This window comes from Capricornis sumatraensis, chromosome 2, assembly GCF_032405125.1.
Source record: "Capricornis sumatraensis isolate serow.1 chromosome 2, serow.2, whole genome shotgun sequence".
Classification (NCBI taxonomy): Eukaryota; Metazoa; Chordata; class Mammalia; order Artiodactyla; family Bovidae; genus Capricornis; species Capricornis sumatraensis.
In genome coordinates, this window is record NC_091070.1 from 194,168,841 (window position 1) to 194,192,062 (window position 23,222).

General features: G+C 37.6%; 1 protein-coding gene across 1 annotated transcript in view; it reads right to left on the reverse strand.

Moving 5' to 3' along the window:
* Window positions 1-3,503: 3,503 nt before the first annotated feature.
* ZYG11B (zyg-11 family member B, cell cycle regulator) overlaps window positions 3,504-23,222 on the reverse strand; it is a 59,018-nt gene continuing 39,299 nt past the window's right edge. Inside the window, exons 12-15 of the mRNA XM_068961537.1 lie at window positions 16,310-16,507; window positions 16,133-16,185; window positions 14,946-15,043; window positions 3,504-3,694 (exon numbers count right to left, since the gene is read on the reverse strand). Of these exons, the coding sequence (XP_068817638.1) occupies window positions 3,504-3,694; window positions 14,946-15,043; window positions 16,133-16,185; window positions 16,310-16,507 (540 nt within the window). The remainder of the gene's footprint in view (window positions 3,695-14,945; window positions 15,044-16,132; window positions 16,186-16,309; window positions 16,508-23,222) is intronic.

Consider the following 23,222-nt stretch of genomic DNA (forward strand, 5'->3'; position numbering starts at 1 on the left):
AGATAAAAGTTGCACAATAACCAAATAATGTAAACATACTATTAGAGGGCAGGAGAAGGGTAGGTTTCAACATATGCAATACAGCAAGTTTATTTTCCTGGCTACTCATGACCTCTTTTTCAACCTTGGGTACTGCTGCACAGTGTTTCCTAAGGGGTGGAGAGCAGGGGGAGGAAGAATGTCAGCCATTCTAAAGCACTAAGCCAAAACCATGGTTTATTAATTGATTCTACCCTAATTCAGCACACACTGAAACAAAATATGTTTTCATCAAAATGTGTTCCAAAGATCTAGAAGATGGCCCAATACTATCCTGAGCAATGCATAATTTAAAATACAGTCAAATGACTGACTGGGGAGAAAAAGGGCCAACTCAAAAGGTCCCACCAGCAAGATTAACTTCCTAGGCTGGATATTCAGGACCAATGTTTTAAAACTTGAATCCTCGATTCTTTGGAAGCTTGCAAACCTAAGATATGAAATTAAATTTCCAGTTGCCTTGTGAGATTCATATCTCCACCTGGGTCATTCACTTAAATTGACCAGTGCCACTAAATAGCATTTCTGTCCAGGAGTGAAAACAGCAACATTTAAGGTCAATTCCTGGGTCTGTGAATCTGATATGATTTTTTAAATTCTCAACTAAGAGCAGTAGCCACTGAGTATTTGGCCAGAGAGTAAAGTAACTTATTACTACTTGATTTATGTTTCTTTTCAAATACAAAAGGACAAAATGATTTTTTTGGAGTATAAAGAGAACAGCAAAACTTACTTGATGGGAAGAATGATATACCTAATTATTTTTGCTTTTAGATTGCTCTTGTTTTACTCATTGATAACAACATGCCTCATTATAGTCTAAAAAGTCTAATTCCATTTCCTTTAGTAGGTTTAAATCTTGCTGTTTGTGGACTGATGTAGTGATAATTTGCAATATCTGAGCACACCAATGATTTCAACAATGAGTGGTTCAACCCTAGTCTAAATTGTGCTTGAAACAGCACCTCTAACCCACTGAAGAGGTAACCCTTGAAGGCACCAAGTTCCATTACATTCTAGTGTACAAATGCAAACAGGAGGCCGAATAGATTCTACCTTAAGAGACAGGCCAGTTACACCTCATAATTTATATATCAATGAGTGAAAGTTGCTCAGTCATGTCCAACTCTTTGCAACCCCATGGACTACAGCCCACCAGGCTGCTCTGTCTGTGGAATTCTTCAGGCAAGAATACAGGAATAGGTTGCCATTTCCTTCTCCAGCGGATCTTCCCAACCCAGGGATCAAACCGTCTCCTGCATTGTAGGCAAATTCTTTACCATCTGAGCCACCAGGGAAGCCCTCAATATATATATAAATATATATATATACTGAATTGTAGTCAGATTTAAGACCTTATAGACAATTCTGTGCCATCATCAGATACACAATTTTAAGAGTCATCCCAATCACAAAGGCACTAAAATTTTTATCTATCTGGGATATTCCTAATTATCTTGCTTTTAAGACTCAGAAGTATCTGGCCATTACCAGTGCTCAAAGTAGTAAATTTCAATTTAAATATATTTGTCTTCATCTATCAACAAGTTATTCTGAGTAATGAAGGGGTTAATTGTTTTCCATACATTTTTAGCCATATTTGAAAACAATTTATAAAGACAAAAAACCTAGGATTAGCCTACAAGGAGCATGTACTTTTGTTTTAAATAGGATACAACAGAAACTTGAAACCAAACTTCTCAAATAGGCTTTTCCTTAACTACACAAGCCAGAAGACCTGGAAATGGTCCACACAGCTACCAACTTCTAAGCTATTGTAGGACATCCTATTTTTGACATTTTGCCTTAGATATTTAAAACCCAGGAAAAGGGGACATTTTAAAAAGAAATTTCCATTTCCTTTGAAATACTTAACCTGTGAAAATTTATCTTACACCTATAAAAATTCCTTGAGTCAGAATTAACCCGCAATTTAAAATGGTTTTTAGTGATTCTAAATACCTATTTTCTTTTAGTTTTTATTTCTGTAAAGGAGTACCAAATAATTCAAGTATGATTATTGTGATAGTGGTATGAAACATGTATGTCAAAATGTTAACAGCATACTACTAATAAGCCAGCTCCTTTCTAAATAAAAATGCTTCTGAATGATCACAATGATTTAAATGTACCATTTAAAATCTCTATTGAAAACATTTTGGCCATCTATGAAAAAAATGCAGTTATCTAAGACTGCAGGTTAACCTTATTCACAAACTAAAATTTAAAATGGAAAATAACTCTCTTGGTGACTTGCTGCCTCCCAACTGCCATTATAATTGATTCTTTACTATACTATAACAACTCTCCTAAAGAAAAGAAAACTGTCTAAAAAATAACCTATCACAAAATATTTCCTTTTCTGCACTGCAACTAGAATCATTACATTTAACAATCATCTAATTCTTATTTATTTTTGGCAGTGAGACGTGGATATCTTTCCCTAACATGAAAACATTAAGATACATGTATTTTGAAACAAAAGAAAATTAACTTCTTGTGGCAAAATTTACTGTTGTTAATTAATTATTTTAAGTGAGCAGGTAACACCATATATGGTCTCTATTCCACCGAACAAAATGACTTTGAAATAGAGAGAAAAGAACAGTCAGTTTTAGCAAGAGACGATTTTTTCACAATATGACATAAAGAGATTCAGACAGTTAATTAATCTCTAACACAGAATGCTGTAATATTTTACACCGTGGTAGCTTGGGGAAATATTTCTAGAGAGTAACCTGCAGTCTGTATAGGAAGCGGCAGTCCACGTCTCCAAGAACTAATATGAAGAACAAGCTACTGCTCAATGTCTTAGGAGAGGTGGGTTCCAGAAGATTAGCCAGTCCCAGTTTAAAAATACCTCAAGAGCAGGGCTTTTCCCAGTTCCTAACCTCTATTCTCCCTTAGTAGTTTTTAATGTATTTTCTGCCAGCCATCCTGGCACTACCCAGTAAGTAGCTTTCTCAAGGGTAGGACTCAGATTTCCATTCTTTCACACTAAGAAGGACATCTTATAAAAGATACACAAACAGAGAATAAAGGCATTTTATACAGAAGCAGTATAAAATTTACAACTGAAGCAGTGCCAGCAATCAAGTTAACAGCTTATCTGAAGCTGCAAACTGATTGGAAGGGACTTTAAAATCAGAAAAGTCTGGCCTAAGGGTTCGTGCAAACTTCATCATAAAACTGTAGAATTTTAAGCACAGGTAAGTTCAAACACTGAAAGATGTGGAAATCTTCCTAAAAGGCAATGATGAAGGAAGAGACCCTTCTTGCCTAATAAGTTAAAAATCACAAGACAAATCAGAGACTGTTCACATGGGCAGTACTGTACATTGTCAATCCCATACTCATGACTCTTATCATAGAAACCCCTAAAACATCACAGAGGGTAAGCTATTCCAAGTGAACTTATCACAAAAAGAATTTCTGTGACTCCATTATCCAATTACCTATGGCTATCAATTTAGTCTGGCCTGAGACTGCTTTTTACAGGGAGGTGGCCTCCCATGGCGTACAATGTGTTTTTCTAAGCTGTCCAGAATGGCCACAGCAATCTGCTGGACATGGGGATCAGTCTGTTCGTGTTCTTTGATGTTGTATAAATGCTGCAAGCCTCCTTCCTCAATCAGCATGCTGCAGTACCTTGAGGCTGAAAGAAAACAGGAGAAAAGAGCTTTCCTTAAAACACTTAACTGCCTTTTGTGTGGAATAATTTTTATTTATTCGTTTAAATTTAAGCTGTTTTATTACTGCCCATTAACATAAGTTAGAGCTTGATAAATGTCTCCGCAATGATGTTACACTACACTACAGGACTCACATATAGGTCATAGATAACACTCATAACATTATATATATATATATATATATATATTATATAATGTATATATAAATCATAACCATAAGACAGGCAGTCCAGAAAATCTTTGACCGCAAAACATGGGTAAGATAGGTACTTTAATTCATTTCCAACATTTAAAAAAAAATTTAATGGCAGTCATATTATATATGCTAATGATCATTATTTAAAAAAAATTTTTTTGGACTTCCCTGGTGGTCCAGTGGTTGATAATCTGCCTGCCAATGCAGGGGACACAGATTCTGATCCTTGGTCTGGGAAGATTCCACATGCCCTGAGGCAACTTAGCCCTTGTGCCCTAGAACCCAGGCTCTACAACAATAGAAACCACGGCAATGGAAAGCCTGAGCACAACAACTAAAGAGTAGCCCTGCTTGTTTTAACCAGAAAAGCTGGCGCACAACAGAAGACCCAATGCAGCCTAAATTAATAAAACATTTTTAAAACTTAAAAAAAAATTTTTTTTGCACACATGCTTTTTTTTGAGGGCCTGGGGGATAGGGAGAGGGCTGTGCTATTTGGCTTGTGGGATTTTAGTTCCCCAATCAGGGACTGAAACAGGACCCTTGGTAGTTAAAGTACAGGGTCCTAACCACTGGAACACCAGGGAATTTACTGTACATGTGTCTTTTAAATTTTAGTTTCAGTCATATTTATTAAAGTCTAATTTACATGCAATAAATACACCCAATTTAATCTATAGTTATATGAGGCAGAGGATGAGATGGTTGGATAATGTCACCGACTCATTGGACATGAATTTGAGCAAACTCCAGGAGATACTGAACAAGAACAACAGATACACTGGTGTAACCACCAACACAATCAGGATATAGAATATTTTCAACAACAAAAAAGTTTCCTTGTGCACCTTTGCAGTCAATCTCCCCTGCACCTCTCATCCCAAGCAACCACTGTTCTAATTTCTGCGATGTAGATTTTTGCCTAGAACTTCATATAAAATGGACTCATCTAGTATGTATTCTTTATGTGTCTGTCTACTTTTGTTCAACATGATGTTTTAAGATGTATTCAAGTTGTTACCTGTATGTAGCAGTCCTTTTGCTTTAAGCTGAGAAATATTCCATTGTATTGAACATGCCAAATTTTTTTAATGTTACTGTACTGGACATTTGTTGGATGTTCTCCCCTGACCCCCAGCATTTCATTACAATGACTAAAAATGCTATAATCATCCTATTATTATAAGTTTTTTGTGAACTTTTCATTTCACTCATCTTGAGGAAACACCTAAAATGCTGGGCTAAATGTATGTTTAACTTAATAAGAAATCACCAAATTGTTTTCTGAAATGACTGTATAATTTTTCAATCTCATCATCAATGAATGAGACAGTTGTTTCATCAACACATGCCACTGTCCATCTTTTTGATTATAGGCAGCCTTACTAGCAGGTATAAAGTGGCATCTCATTGTGGTTTTAATTTATATTTTTCTAAGATGGGGAAACAGTGGAAACAGTGTCAAACTTTATTTTTTGGGGCTCCAAAGTCACTGCAGATGGTGACAGCAGCCATGAAATTAAAAGACGCTTACTCCTTGGAAGAAAAGTTATGACCAACCTAGATAGCATATTCAAAAGCAGAGACATTACTTTGCTGACTAAGGTCCGTCTAGTCAAGGCTATGGTTTTTCCTGTGGTCATGTATGGATGTGAGAGTTGGACTGTGAAGAAGGCTGAGCGCTGAAGAATTGATGCTTTTGAACTGTGGTGTTGGAGAAGACTCTTGAGAGTCCCTTGGACTGCAAGGAGATCCAACCAGTCCATTCTGAAGGAGATCAACCTTGGGATTTCCTTGGAAGGAATGATGCTAAAGCTGAAACTCCAGTACTTTGGCCACCTCATGCGAAGAGTTGACTCATTGGAAAAGACTTCGATGCTGGGAAGGATTGGGGGCAGGAGGAAAAGGGGACGACAGAGGATGAGATGGCTGGATGGCATCACTGACTCGATGGACAGGAATCTGAGTGAACTCCGGGAGTTGGTGATGGACAGGGAGGCCTGGTGTGCTGTGTTCATGGGGTCGCAAAGAGTCGGACAAGACTGAGCGACTGAACTGAACTGAACAATGTTGAAATGCTTTTAATCTGCTTATTGGCCATTTGTATATTTTTCTTAAGACATGTCTATTCAGATCTTTTGCCAGTTTTTAAACTGGGTCACTTTTCTTTTTATTATTGTGTTTAAACATTTTAAAAACAAGTCCCTCATTACATATATAATTTGCAAATATTTTCAACCATTCTGAGTAGTTTTTTCACCTTGTTGATGATGTCCTCTAAAGCACAAATGTGTTAAAAATTTTTATTAAATCCAATTGGACTAGTTTTTCTTTTATCACTTATGCTTCTAGTGTCCTATTTAAGAAAACACTGCTTAATCCAGTGTCATAAAGATTTATATCTACTTCTTTTAAAAGTTTTATGTATTTATGCATATATAAATGCAGTTTTTATACTTAGGCCAATAACCCATTTTTGAGTTAATTTTCGTATATGGCATGAGGTAAGCATGCAAGTTCCTTCTTTAACACATGCCTATTCAGTTTTCTCAGCACCACTGGCTGAAAAACACGTTCTTTTCTCACTGAATTGTCTTGGCACCCTTGTCAAGAATCATTTGGCCATAGATGAATGGGTTTAGTTTTGGACTCTCAATTCTATTGCATTGATCTATACATATATCCTAATGATGTGGGGCATCTTTTCATCTGTGTATATTTGCCATCTGTAAATCTTTTTTTTTTTAATAAATATTATTAAGACCTGTGTCAGGTCTTAGCTGTAGCATGTGTGATCTTCGTTGTGTCATGCAGGATCTTTTGTTGCGGTGCACGGATCTCGGGCTGTGCCATGCAGGCTTCAGTAGCTGCAGCACACAAGCTAGCTGCTCTGTGGCATGGAGGCTCTTCCTTTCCCAACCAGGGCTCGAACCTGCATCCTCTGGTTGCAAGGCAGATTCTTAACCATGGGACACCAGGGAAGTCCCCCTGTCATCTGTAAAGCTTTGGTAAAGAGACTGTTCAATGCTTTTGTCCATTTTTTTTGTTTTTTGACTCACTTTGTTTTCTTATCATAAGTTTTCAGAGTACATGATATATTTTGAACACAAGCACTTTATCAGACATATGACTTGAAAACATTCTGACCCAATATAGTGGAGGTGACAAATAAATTCAAGGGATTAGGCTAACAGAGTACTGTCATATCAAACACCCTCTTCCAACAACACAAGAGACAACTCTACACATGAACATCACCAGACAGTCAATACTGAAATCAGATTTATTATATTCTTTGTAGCTGAAGATGGAGAAGCTCTATGGAGTCAGCAAAAACAAGACCTGGAGCTGACCATGGCTCAGATCATCAGATTCTTATTGCAGATTTCAGGCTTAAATTGAAGAAAGTAGGGAAAACTACTAGGCCATTCAGGTATGACCTAAATCAAATCCCTATGATTATACAGAAGAGGAGAAGAATATATTCAAAGCATTAGACCTGGTAGACAGAGTGCCCAAAGAACTGTAGACGGAGATTCATAACATTGTACCGGAGGTGGTGACCAAAACCATCCCAAAGAAAGAGAAATGCAAGAAGGCAGAGTGGTTGTCTGAGGAGGCCTCACAGATAGCTGAGAAAAGAAAAGAAGTGAGAGGCAAAGGAGTAAGGGAAAGATAAACCCAACTGAATGCAGAGTTCCACAGAACAGCAAAGGAGAAATAAGAGAGTCTTCTGTAAATGAATAATGCAAAGAAGTAAGAGGAAAACAACAGAATGGGAGAGACTAGAGATCTCTTCAAGAATATTGGAAATATTAAGGAACATTTCATGCAAAGAAGGGCAAAATAAAGGACAAAAACAGCAAGGACCTAAGAGAAGCACAAGAAATTGAGAAGAGGTGGCAAGAATACAAGAAGAAATATTCATAAAAGGTCTTAATGACCCAAATAAACATGATGGTATGGTCACTCACCTAGAGCCAGACATCCTGGAACGTGAAGTCGGGTGGGCCTTAGGAAGTATTACTACGAACAAAGCTAGTGGAGGTGATGGAATTCCAGCTGAGCTATTTCAAATCCTAAAAGATGATGCTATTAAAAGATGCTATTAAAAGCTGTAGGATTGGAAAAGATCAGTTTTCATTCCAATCCCGAAGAAAGGCAATGCCAAAGAATGTTCAAACTACTGTACAACTGCACTCATTTCACATGATAGCAAGGTAATGCTCCAAATCCTTCCAGCTAGGCTTCATTAATACGTGAATCGAGAACTTTCAGATGTACAAGCTGGATTTATTTAGAAAAGGCAGAAGAACCAGAGATCAAATTGCCAACATCCTTTGAATCACAGAATAAGCAAGGGACTTTTTGAAAAACATCTACTTCTGCTTCACTGGGTCTTCCCTGGTGGCTCAGATGGTAAAGCGTCTGCCTGCAATGCGGGAGACCCGGGTTCGATCCCTGGGTTGGGACGATCTCCTGGAGAAGGAAATGGCAACCCACTCCAGTACTCTTGCCTGGAGAATCCCACAGACGGAGGAGCCTGGTAGGCTACAGTCCATGGGGTCTCAAGCCAGACTATGTGGATCATAACCACCTTACCTGCGTCCTGAGAAACCTGTATGCTGGTGAAGAAGCAACAGTTAGAACTGGACATGGAACAACGGACTGGTTCAAAATGGGGCAAGGAGTACATCAAGGCTGAATATTGTTACCCTGCTTACTTAACTTATATGCAGAGTACATCATGCGAAATGCTGGGCTGGATGAATGACAAGCTGGAATTAAGACTGTCAAGAGAAATATCAACAACTTCAAATATACAGACGATACCACTCTAATGGCAGAAAGCACAGAGGAACTAAAGAGCCTCTTGACGAAGGTGAAAGAGGAGAGTGAAAAAGCTGGCTTAAAACTCAACATTCAGAAAACAAAGATCATGGCATCTGGTCCTATCACTTCATGGCAAACAGATGGGGAAAAGGTAGAAACTGACAGATTTTCTTTTTGTGGGCTCCAAAATCACTGCAGGCCATGTCTGCAGCCATAGAATTAAAAGACACCTGCTCCTTGTAAGAAAAGCTATGACAAACCTAGACAGCGTATTAAAAAGCAGAGATATCACCGTGCCGACAAAGGTCTGTATAGTCGGAGCTATGGTTACTAAAGGTTAACGTTACCAATGGCATTTAGAGATGGATCCAAACCTGACCAGCATTTGTTTCATCTAATCAAGACAAAGACTGACAAAAGGCCAGGATTCCTTGGCTTGACTGCTTACTGGGGACTTGCGCAAGAGTGGGTAATTTAGTCAAGAAGTAGAGAAGTTACCAAAACCCACTGGGGAAGCCCTCATGTGGGCTACAATTAGACCGAGAGAAAATGAAAGTGTAAGGATTGACAGGATTATGAAAGTTGGAATGTTTAAACAGACTTTCTAGAAAGAAGCTGTGCCTCTTCTACCTGAATATTTTATGGAAATGAGGTTTTCAGTCTGTCTGGGGAACACTCTCCTACTCAGTATTGTCAGATGAAAATCTGTGGATGAAGTCCTAATGGAGGCTACAGTTAGGAATATAAAGATTAACTGAATTAAGGTAAAAGTCTGTAGAACTGGTTTGTGAATTTCTTTTATCTGACTGTATTATGAGGATGAACATTTTACTGACTGGGGAAGGTTTTCCCTACCTACCATCATAAAACAGAAAGCATATAAATCCTTTTTTCAAGCAATGTTAATTAGATACGCTAAATGGGGAGTAAGACTGCCTGACCAATGCAGTGTGGAACAGAAGCTTGAGTGCTAGCAGGGACAAATTCTCTGTGTGATAGCCCTATGTGAAGGACAGACTGGGGGTTATGGCAAAAGCCTGTGAGCCTACCAGAGATGACTACTGGGACTTTGGACTAAGAATTTCCATTTAAGGGCATTTTCTACCTTGCTATTTGACATTAATTGAAGCTACCCTTATGACCGAAGGACAAACAATGATCTTCAAACCTGAAAGAGCCGCAGTGTTTTTGAGTGACATCAGAGAAACACTCTAATGGGAATGACAATGCCCAGAAGAGTTAAATAATACAATGGAATCGGCTTACATAGGGTCATTCTACCTGGAGAATATAAGGAGGGGATACTCATGAGAAGGGAGCATCTTTCTCACTAGTACTGACTTTGGAACTGCACAAGGAGCTGCCAGATTCTATTGTCACTTGGACAGTGGCACATAAATAGCTCTCCAATAACCAACAAAGAGCTGCCCGGTCTGTGGACAGCAACTCCAAGGTAAATAGACGACATTCTGTTTGGAAGGTAATCACTCTGACTGAAAAAGGTAAAATCAAAACACTTCTGTAGAAAGAACTGCAAACTGTTTTCCCAGCAAGGAAGGAAAATTGAATAGTAGTAGAAATCCCTGCTTTCACGGGCAGTGGCCAATGGTCTGCTTTTCTGCATCAACAGAGATGATGAGATTGCTCTTCTTTCCTGGTCTGGTAATAGGAAGAAACATATTGATTTTCAAATCTTAAACCAACTTTGCATTCTTGGAGTAACGTCCCTTTTATACACTATTAGGTTCTGTTTGTTAACATTTTTAAAAAAGAATATCCTCATCTATGCTCATGAGATATACTGTTCACTAACTTTCTTTTCTTATGTCTTTGCCTGGTATTTATATCAGGATACTTCTGGTGTTCCTTTTTTTTAAAAAAGAAAAAAACAGCTTTCTTTGAGTTTGGATATTCTCTCTTGCTTTGTGTTCAATTTCACTGAACTTTTTTCTTCTGTGTATCTACTCTTAAGCTCACTAAGATATTTTTCATGTTAAATTTTTATTTATTTTTTATACTTCACTTTCCCTCCTTTTGGTATTCATATTTTCTTTAAAATCTTGAATCATATCTATAAAAAAAAGTTTTTAATTTCCCCTCCTAATCCCATCATCACTATCATTTCTGGGTTTGTTTCAACTGTCTGATTTTTCTCTTGGTTATAGATCATATTTTTCTGCTTCTTTTCTCTTCTAGCAATCCATCATATAACTACACATATTGTTGAGTTTAGACTTTGTTGTCTTTTTTAAAAGAGTGCATAGTTTTTCTCTGGCAGACAGTTTTTACAGAGCAGCTTGATCATTTCAAGACTTGTTTTCTAAGCTCTGTAGGGTTGCCTTAGAGAAGCCTTTAATTTAAGGCTAATCTCTCTGGCTCTTCTGGCATCTGCAGTGAAAGCCCTAGGTATTATGTTCTTTCCACTGTTTGGAATTTAAATATTTTCCAACCCTGTGTAAGCTCATGTTGTTCAGTTAGCAGCTCTTTGGTATTTGGCCTCAAGGAGTCTCATCCTAGGCATGCACAGCTTAGTATTCAGCCTAAGACTCAAGAAACTCCTATGAAGATTTCTGGAGTTCTTTCTAGATGTAACTGCATTGTTCTGCCCCCAAATTCCAGGCACCTCAGTCTTGCTGCACTCTGATTTTTGTCTCCTCCATACAGTGAAATTGCTGAGCTCTACTTGATTCCCTATGCTACTCCAATAAATGCCTCCAGGAAGAAAGACAGGGAGTCTGTAGAGCTTGTTCTATGCCTGACTCTCAGCACACAGTGTGATCTGATGGCAAACAGCAGGGCTGCTGGAACTGCAGCAGGGCCTGCTTCCCCATCAACCTTCCCAAGCCTCCCGACCCTCTGCCACCCCACAAGGGCCCATAGCAGTCCAGTCACCCTGCCTGTGCCCTGCTGGGGAGACCCTCAGATATAGGCACACTGGAGGCAGGTCTCTGAGAGGGGAACTCCGGAGTCTGAGGGTAGGGCTGCATGTGGGCTGGGGCAGGCCACATCAGTGTGTGGTTATCTACTTGAGCACACGCCCCTGTGTATGTATACAGGCCCACTCACATGTCTGTGTATATGAGGGGTGAGCTGCCCACCAAGAGTGGACTCAGGGTTACCGAAACAGAGGCCTCTGCCAGTTTGGGAGGGTCTAGCATCTCTTTACCTTGGGGACCCTGATTACAATTCTGAGAGGTCTCTGCTACCACCCCTCAGGCTGCCCTCTCCTAATCGATGTACCAACCCTCATCCCTGGACCCACTGAAATCTTCCCTAAGGGTGTTTGTGCCTGGCATGACACAGGGCACCCCTGCCCATGACAACAGGGCCAAGTGGAGACTGGCCCTATGGCAGAGGTTATGAGGGGTCCTGGCCTCCCAGACTCCCCATACTGGCCACTGTGGCCATCTTCAACACCACCTCCCTGGACACGTTCTTATTCATTCAAGAAACAGCTACTTTCGTCCTCTTCTGCAACAGCCCTCCCAGCCTGCCCTGTGTCCATCTCCTCCAGGAGGTAGAAGGCTGTCTGCTCTGCTCTGTGGCCAGGGGAGACGTTTCTTTGGGCTTTAGGCAAAGCTGTGTTGACTAGAAAAGGCTGGCTTCCTCTCATGGATCTGTGATTCTTACGGCAAGCCAGCTTCCTTCTTTCCCTGGGCCACTAGGAACGCCCCCTGCCTGTGGCTGTTCTCCATCCCTTTGTTCCAGTCTCCACCATGTTCCTCAAGCCCCTGCAGGAGGCATGGCCAAGAAGAACCAGGTGACAAAGCCCTCTCATTTGTTCCCTCCTTTCAAGGATCAGAATCCTTGCAATCTTTTGGCTAAGTCTAGAACAAACTTTCAAATTTCCCCCACATATTTCTATTGTTTATGGCTGGTGAGCTACTCTGGTACCAGTTACTCTGTCCTGACCAAGAATATAAGTTACTGCTCATACACTTTTCTACCATGTCTTCTTCACTTATCATTCCACTGTCTCGATGTTTCAACATTATTTTACATTCCCCTAGTGCTAGACCTCTAGGCTACTTAGAGTTACTTCCTACTATAAATAATGATGCAATGAATATCTCTGTAAAAACAAGCATTTGAGTATAATTTTTAAATTAAAAGGTAGACTACCTAAATGTTCATCAATAGGGATGTAGCTAGGTAAGTTTAATAAATTTATAGCCATATGTTATGGGTTAAATTGTATCTCCCTCAAAAGATAGGTTAAAGTCTTAACACCCACTAAGGCCCGGTACTTCAGAAAGAAACCTCATGTGGAAACAGGAGTGTGGCTGATGTAATTAGTGAAGTTATGTGATACCCCTGGGATAGGCCCTAATCCAATATGACTGATGTTCTTATGGAAAGGGGAGATCTGGACACAGAGACAGACACACATGCACAGAAGACAATGATATGAAGACACACGGAGCAGCAAACACCAGAAGCGGGAAGAGGCAAGGAAGGGTCCGCCCCTGGAGCTGTCAGGGAGAGCGTGGCCCTACTCACACCTTAGACTTCTAAGCCTCCAGAACAGAGTGACAAAATGTTTCTATTATTTTAAGCCACCCATTTTTGGTACTTAGTTACACTTGCCTTAGGAAACTAATACACCACAAAATAAAGATTAAGTGATTATTGTAAATCATGTTGCCAAAAATTTCCCAAAATATGGGAACATGCTCATTATAATGTGTGAAACAGGTACTATTATTATTTCCATTTAACAAATGTGGAAACTGAAGTCCTAGATTTAATAACTTGCTCAAAATGGCATACATGGTAAGCGGTGGAACATGGTTTGAGTCCAGGTATTACTAATCTTGTGTGCTCTTAATCGCTATGCTACACTAACTCTTCATTTTTAAAAGCTATAAGCTTTTTAGTGCATTAAAACTTTCTAGTGCAAACTGAGAAGTAAATTCCATTTAAATATAAACAGGGAAGCAAGAAAGTAGGAACCTGAACTACCTGAGTTGGAGATAAAATAATCTAACAATCTCCAAATTACAGTGCATTATAGAATAAATTCTTCAGGGTACTCACTTCACAGAGTAAAGCTGAAAAAACACCAACACCTAAGAGTAGTCACAAAAATGGTACCAGTTAAATGAAAATGCACTGTTATTTATTTATTATGTTTTATTTTCTCCTATGAGTCTGTGAAAAGTAATGAGGAAAGAAGTCTGGAGATTAGAGGCTGGGTATAAAATCAGACAGACTGTTGAAAAAAAAATAGAGAGTTCTCAGAACCTAAAGGTACAGAGAAAGGAAAAAAAAATTTATAGCAGAGACAGTTTAGTGTAGCTAATGAGGCAATCTTATGTTTATAAATGAACAGCTCTGCTCCAGGAATTTAGTAGGAGGAGGCAGAAAAGGTTCCAGGTGGAGGTTTAGGTGGGTACAAGGTGGTTTTCTCTGTCGCTTCCCATTTCCTAAACCATCTTCCTCTATCCACCTGACAAAGAATAACTTTTATTGAGTTCTCTTTTTGTGATATGTGTTCATCAAAGAATGCAACAAGAAAAAATATAACAAAAGATACTGCTACTTGCTAAAAAACTATTGTTAAAAATACGACTCTCACATTCTTATATAAGGCCATTTATAACACAGCCCCTATTAAGACTCTATAAAAGAAACTTAACTTGTACTTAATTGTGCAGAAAAGCTTTGTACCCCTTTGAGGATATATAATGTTCTTCCCTCTTATATACAGAAAGAGAACCATGTAGCTGATTACTTGCAGTCCAGTCACAGAGAGTGTATCAATTACTATGAATGGCCTACATATCTAAATTCTGCTATCTTCCCTCTATCTTTTAATTTTTTTCAAATTATTTTTCCTTGGATCTGATTTTTAACTTAAGAAAATTTAATTTATACTTTACTATTCAGGTATATTTATGTGCTTCTTTTTAATATTTCAAATCACCTATGAAATGAGTTTATATTAATAAATACTAACAGAGAGATCCATCACATCACAGCCTTCAAAAAAGAATAATGAAAAAAAAAAAGATATGAAACCTGGTTTAAATAGTTTACTTTTCCACACACTATGGGTGCTGGCAGCAATGTCCTAAACACTAAATATACATATCATTTTAATTTTACCGCTTCTTTTTTTTTCCAGAACAATATAGCTGAAGGACAACAATTACATTCAAACACGGTTCTCTTTTGGTACATACGATTCTTGCTGCAGACATGTTGCATGGCCCAAACTGCCCATAGCTGGACTCCAGGTGTTGTAAAACAGCCAAGTAATGGGAAAAATGGATTAAAGGACCTAAAAGTTCAAAAGAAAAGAATAAAAGTTACATCTTATACTTTGCATCATTTTCTAAAGCAATGATTCCTGAGCTTTTCACTCCAGAAATTTCATCCTTCTATTTTTAAACTAATATAAATGACCCTGTATAGAACATCGTTCCTTTGTCTTAGCCATCTGATAAAGGATTGTATTCAAACAAAAGTCTTGGTGCAGAAGATAGAAGGTGATCAGAACAATGTACTTTTTCTCAAAAAGCACCTTTTGGTCTTGAAGATATACATTCTGAAGAACAGTAGACCTTGGTTTGGAAACCTAGATAAGAAGTTAGTTGATAACTAACCAATAGAACATCATGAAGGAGGTCCAGAATTTAGCCTATTTCTTCTAGTATTCTGCCCAAAAATGGGTGAAACATATTGGAATAAAAAGTACTGGCAGCATCAGCATTTATAAAATAGACAACAAAATAAACTGTAATGATAATATTTATGCAGCAATCTGGAATACTTCAGGTATATTAGTAACTTATCTATCAAATCACTTGTCATAGATAAAGTTAGAATCTAGTATGCACTTTAATAATTACAAACTGCTTCCCTAAACAAATCAGGTGCTGCTTCTAGTTCTTTAAATGTGTTCTCTGGTTCTACACCTCCTTGCATTAATACTCTTCCTAAAATAGTCTGTCCCTACTTAAAACTCCGTTCACAATCTACTTCCTCTGGAAGTTTTTCATTATTTTCCAGTGCAGATTTAAGTACTTTCATCTTTTTTTAAAAAGTATTTTCATCTTTGATTTTAGAGCATTCTATGAAATTAGCATAAGAGTAAATTATATCTGATTTACATTTGGTTTCCCTGACTAGGCTGTAAAGTTCTTGTTTGGAGGTACCATATCTTATTCATCTTTGAATTTCAAGAGGATAGAACAAGACTTTGGCACCTGTCTTCAATGAACATGAAAGAAGGACTGATGAATGATAGGTAGCAAAATAAAGTAAAAACATAGATGCCTAAGGGAAAACAATCATACATCTAATAGGAATGACCTCTAGGCAAGCAACACGACTAGGCTGGCTTAATATTAATTATCTTGCTAATTACCTGTAGGCTACCATCTCACACTCTGGAGTTGGCCATTTCAAAATAGCTGAATGCTGAAAGACACAAGACACACAGAAAGGATTATAATATTTATTTAGTATTGCATGATGAGGCTTTGATAGTTTAATCATTATGAATGTTGTTTGTATTCTTCCAGAAAACAGCAAGTTACCCTACCAGATCATCCAGGAGAGAATTCCTCTGGCTGCGACTCAATGTCCAAGCTTGTTCACCTCTAGATATTAAGTGGGCAATAATTCCAGCTGCAAAGTAACTGACTTCCACTTCAACACTATGTAGAAGACTACTGATGTGGTCTATAAAATCCTTCCACATTAATTCAGAATGCAATTCTTGTACTTCAGCTATATTGTTCTGGGGGAAAAAAGTAGAAAAATTAAAGTAATTATGTGCAGTAAATGGCTTAATGACACTGTAATGATTTAAATGTGTATGGACAAAAGGTGAAGACTGTTGCTATGTTAGCATTGTGGGATTATAGGTGATTTTATTCCTCTCTACCCCAAACAATAAAAGAAATAGTAGATTATTTTCAAGTGAATTAGTGAACTAGATAACCTAAAAATTTCCTGCTGTACAATATCTAGTTGTGCTGGGTGAAAAACAGCAAGCAAACTTTAAATATGTAACTTTTTTGTCTGGGATAAAATGTAAACAGGAAATCAAACTAGCGCCTAACAGGCTATCTCTGGTTCACAGCAGTAGGGGATGGGCAGGGTGCAAGAGAACTGGGTTTAACAGCCATGCTAGTTCGGAAGTAAGGACCAGAGATACTAAGACTTTGCATAGAATGCAAGAATTTTCAAAGCATTACACCTCAATAAAAGGGTGGCCTGACAGAGAGACAGAAGAAAGAAGCCTATTGTGATCTGGGCTCTGGCCTAAAGGGAAAAGTCTTCCCTTGTAATTTATAAACAGGGGCCTGCCCTCAAGCAAGACTGTAGTTCAAATTTACACCATCTGTTTGGTCTGGGGAAACTCCAACCTGAAAGCAACCATAAGAGGTAGGAGGAAAACAGTAGGAAAGGTAAGGGGAAAGTTTGGTATCTAGAAAGCAGAGATAGGTGAGTACATCAAAAGGATGAAAGGGGTACTTCCCTGGTGGCCCAGGGGTTAACAATCTGCCTGCCAATGCAGGGAACATGGGTTCAGTCCCTGGTCCAGGAAGATTCCACGTGCCACGGGGCAACTAAGCCCGTGCACAACTACCGAGCCCTGTACTCTGGAGCACATGAGCCACAATTACTGAGCCTGTGTGCTGCAACTCCTGAGCCCACACTCTCTAGAGCACATGCTCTGCAACAAGAGAAGCCACTGCAACGAGAAGCCAGGGCACTGCAGCCAGAGAGCAGCCCCTGCGCCCCACAACTAGAGAAGGGCCCACACCACAACGGAGACCTGGTACAGCCAAAAATGAGTGATTTTTTTAAAGGGTGAAAGGATTAGCAGTGCTAAATAATGTAGAGAGCCTAAGTAAGATGAAGACAGGAAAGCTGTCTTCGTTTACGTGAGCAATAGAGTGATCCTCTGTCTTAAAAACTTCATAGCCTAGGACCTCCACTGAATGTCAAAATTTGCCTGCTGGCCTGTGGAAGGCAGGTGTTTTATCTGGAGGTGGGATATGATGGCTTGCCTAGGTAGTACATAAGGAAGACCTCTATTCACATGGGAAAACAATCGAGGGGTTTACAATTTAGGCTGTGCTTGATTTTCTCCAAAATAATATAAGACCCAACTTACCTCACTATTCTGAAGATTAATCCTCTTTCTCAAAACTCCATCTGATCTACTATGAAATCATAATTCTTTTCCTAACACACTGATTCCAATTCTTAGGAACCAAAAACCCTGGCCTTTTCATTGTTAGGAAACTATTTACTCCCTAGCTTAAGTCATTCTATGACAAGTGAAAAGGAAAGGCATCACGTCCAAATGCATCCTCTGTAAAGACTAAGTTCTCTTTTCCAACCACCAAAGAGGGAAGACAGAAGAGAGAGGTATAACTTTACCCACTACATGAATGTACATAATCCTGTAATTTTCCATCACCACAAATGATTAATCAAAGTCTCCTGTGCCCCTCTCTAATCTCATATATTCAAACAAGAAAAGGCATCTCACATTTATTTTTTATATTCTTCCATATTCATATTTTTTACATAGCATGTATCATTTTACAGAGACAAAAAAAGGAAATAAATATGTACCTTTTAAAATAAACAAATAAGGGAATTCCCTGGCAGTCCAGTGGTTAGGACTCTGCGCTTTCATTACAAAGGGCCTGGGTTCAATCCCTGGCTGGGGAACTAAAATCCCACAGGCTGTGAGGTGTGGTCAAAATAAACAAACAAACAAACAAACAAAGGTAGCCCTCCATCTCCTCCAAGCTTGGTAGAAAGAAATACAAAGACCCTCTGAGAAGGGCACATCTTGAACTCAAAGCCTCACAGAAAATGCTAAATTACAATTCACAATGAAAATAATCCATAATGAGTGAGAATCATCAAATACACAGTAGTGAATTAGACTCCCGCAAGAATCTCATGCAATACAACTACAAGATAGTACCTGATTTAAGAAGTTTAAAACACATACACACGAAAATGCAAAGACAGCATCATTAAAACAAAAACCAACAAGAAATATCTGGAACAAAGCATCAAAAGACTCATGGGCCATTCTTTGTTGTAATAAACAAGTTACTGGGAAACCAGCCAAAATATATGAGAGAATGGACAATAGCTATGAGACAATGGAATAGCTATACCAGGAATCTGATCCCTGTACAGATATAAGAGAAGATATTCAAATAGGGCAGTTTCTAGATTGCTGGGCATATAAGGGGAATCTAAAGAGAATCTGACAGTTTTGCTGAGTTGAAGAGATAAGGATCCGTGTGTAGGGTTGCTAAAGCAGCAAAAATCTATAGAACAGAGTAATAAAAAGGAGAAATTTCCAAAGAAAAAGACATCTGCAGGAGGATCCCCTAAAATCTTTGGTTTACTACTGATATGAAATGAAACCCCATGAAACTAGGGAAAGAACCACCAGAAAGCAATATATGAACAAATCCCAAAGTCACACAGGTTTAGGAATAGTTAACATTCTTACCAGCCAGAGTGAAGGGCTCTCATCGAAACAAAGCATTTGAGTATAGTGGGGTAACTAGGGTTAAGCAATAAGGGAAATGCTGATCTGAAGCTACTCTAACAAAGCAAATATAGGCATACCTTGGAGATTGTGGGTTTGGTTTCTGACAATCACAAAAAAATGAATACTGCAATCAAGGGACCCACACAAAACTTCTTAGTTTTCAGTACACACACAAGTTAAGTTTATACTATATATATTGTAGTCTAATAAGTATGCAACAGCATTACATTAAAAAGAAAAACACTGTACTTACCTTATTAAATACTTTACTGCTCAAAGACTCTAACCATCATCTGAGCCCTTGAACTAGTTATAGCAGTAACATCAAACATCACTGATCAGAGATCACCATATCAAATGTAACAATAATGAAAAAGTTTGAAATGTTACAATAATAATCAAAATGTGACACATAAACATAAAGTGAGCTAATAATGTTAGAAAAATGGTGCCAACAGACTTGCCACAAATCTTCAGTTTGGAAAATAACACAGTATTTGTGAAGTGAATAAAATGAGGTATGCCTATAAGTAAGCTTTGAATGGAACAACCTGATCTGTGAGTAGCTTAACTGAATACCAGGACTCTTTAAAGGAAAACAATAAAATCTAGTAACCAACAAGGTGAATTAAATTTCACAATGGCTACAACCAGTGAAAAATTACCAGACATATAAAGAGTCAGGAAAATACAATCCTTAACCAGAAGAAAAGTCAATCAATAAAAATAGATCCAGAAATGACAGGGATAATAGAACCAATAGATAAGGATTTAAAACAGCTATTATAAATGTTATAAATATATTACAGAATGAAAGAAACATATAAACCTGAGGAGAAAAAAAAATGACGATATAAAAATGACCTAAAGGTAACTTCCAGAAAGAATATATATATTATTATACTATATGTATATAATTATAATATATGTATCTATATATAAAATGAAAAATGAAAAAACAGTAGTAGAAAACATTCAAGCCAAAACATGGAAAGGAAAAAAAAAAACTGCCAAAAAGCCAGTAGAGTACTTCTGTCACATGACCTGTTTGATAATTTTAAGCAATCTAACATACTTGTAATCAGGGTCTCAAAAAGAAAGAATATAAGAAAGGGTACAGAAAAACACACTTGAAGAAATAATGGCACAAATTATTCCAATTTATGAAAATTATAACCAAAAATCCCAACAGAAAAAACGTCCACTTGGACTTCAATAGTGACCAAAAAATTTACCTTTTGAAAATGAAATAAAGACATTTTCACACAGACAAAACCTAAATGAAAATTCATTGCCAACATACCTACACTAAGAGAAAGTGTTTTTTTAAATAGTATAAGAAATACATTGTTGTTGTTCAGTCACTAAGTCACGTCCAAATCTTTGCAATTCCACAGACTATAGCACACCAGGCTTTTCTGTCCTCCACTGTCTCCCAGAATTTGCTCAAACTCATGTCCGTTGAGTTGGTGATATTATCTATCTATCTCATTCTGTGCCACCCTCTTTTCCTTTTGCCTTCAATCTTTCCTAGTGTCAGGATCTTCTGTTAAGTATAAAAGACAAATTTCTCATTCTTAAATCTGTACAGTGAAAAACTGATGAGGACTCCTACTTCTGACCAAGATGAAATAAAAGGGGCCAGACTTACTTTCCATTCTAAAACACATGAAACAATAGTTTTCAAGATACTAGACATTAGGTAATAAAGAACAGTGACCTTTAGAGGTGGATAACAAACAAGATGAGATGCTGCCTTGAGAGTTCCCAGGCTGTGGCACAGTGATACACAATTCAAGTAGAGCCCAGTGGACACACGGAGTTGGAGAGATGGAGCTGGGAATCCAGGGAGATCAAGGCAAGTCACAGGACAGAGAACCAGAGAGAAGAGAACTGTACATCAAGAGAATTCAGAGAGCTGCAGGGCATAGCACCCTATTCAGCAGAGCACTGATCAGAGCATGACTGTGAGAAAACTATTTGAAGGCAGAAAATGAGCTATTAAAAAGATTAAAGTTCTTGGCACTCACAAAGGGCCAGGAATAGTGCCTGTTCTCACCATCCAGTCTGAGAAAACTCTTTCACAGGGCACTGAGCACTCAGGAAGGTCTTGTTTCAGTAGTACAGAATATTAGCCCTAGCCTCGGCACGCTCTGGATCCTCCTAATACATCACAAAAGCAAGATCAAATAGGATCAGACTGTTTAAAAGTCAGTCAGTTAATCCTGGAACAAAATTCAAGAATATGTCATAGGAAAATAAAACTATCCCGCACCCAACAAGGTAAAATTCAAAATGTCTGGCATCCAATCAAAAACTACCAGGCATGTAAAGTGACAGGAAAACAAAACTCAAACTGAGGGGAATAATCAATCATTTGCAATTTACCCAGAACTAACACAGATGCTAAAATTAGCAGAGAAGGACAGTTTCTATGAATAAATTTCATATGTTCAAAAAGTTATGTAAAAATCTGGAAGATTTAAAAAAGAGCCAAATTGAAGTTTTAGAGAAGAAAATGACGTCTAACGATAAAAACTATATACTAGCTGGGATTAATAGCAGATTAGACACTGAAGAAGAAACAATTACTAAATTAGAAGGCATAACAATGGAAACAATTCAAACTGAAACATACATAGAAAACAGAAGAAAATTTAAAAAGCACCACTGAGTTGTGAATTTCAAGGAGCTTAAAATACGAGATTGAAGTCTCCAAAGGACTCCAGTGGGTTAGGGGTAAGGGGGTGTAAAACATTTTTTGTTTCAAGAAATAATGGCCAAACACTTTTCAAACTTCCAAGACTATAAACCAAGAAGTTCAACAAATCCCAGATACAGGAATCATGAAGTAAATTACATCAAAACACATCATAATCAAATTACACAGAATTGTTGTTGCTAATCCTAAATCTTAAAAGTAGCCAAAGGAACAAAATCATATACATACAGAGGAATAAAATAACAATGACATCAGATTTCTCATTGGAAAGATGGCAAGTCAGAAAAAAGGTAATCAACATCTTTAAAGTACTATCAACCTAGAGTTCTACAAGTGGCAAAAAAAGAAACTTTCAAAAATGATGATTAAATAAAGATGTTTGCAGACATACAAAAGCTGAAGAATTCATCAGTAGCAGACAGACCCACACTATGAAATATGTTAAAGAATGCTTTTTTGGCAGAAGGAAAATTATAGAAATGTGGATCTACACAAAGGAAAAGTGAGCATCACAAACAGTAACTATTTGGGAAAACGTGTAAGTTTTTAAAAAGTATTTAAATCTCCTTAAAAGATAACTGATATAAAAAACAATGTTTATTGGTTTATTTACATATATAAAAGTAAAATACATGACAATGATGACATAAAGGAAAGAAGAGCAGAAATGGAAATCTACTATTTTAAAGGTTTTTATAATATATATGAAATCATATAAAATCACTTAAAGGTAGACTGTGATTAAAAATGTATACTATAAACTCACAATAATCATTAACTTAGCAAATCAGAGTAATAGCTAATAAACCAAGAAAGGAAATCAAACAACATTATTAAACTCAAACCAAAAAAAGGCAGAAAAAGAAAAAAAAAAAGAACAGATGGGACAAACAGAAAACAAATACCAAGTTGATGAACTCAAATATAACCATACCAATAAGTACATTAAATGTAAACAATCCAAACAGTCCAAATAAAAAGAAGAGATTCTCATACTGGATAAAAAAAACAGGGCGCAAAGTATATGCTGTCTATAAGAAACACACTTTAAATATAAAGAAAAATATAGGTTAAAAGTAACAGGAGGGGAAAAGATAAACCATGTCAACGTTAGTCAAAACAAAGCTGGACTGGCTATATTAAGGAGACAAAGGAGATTTCAAAGTAAAGAATATTACCAGAGATAAAGAATGT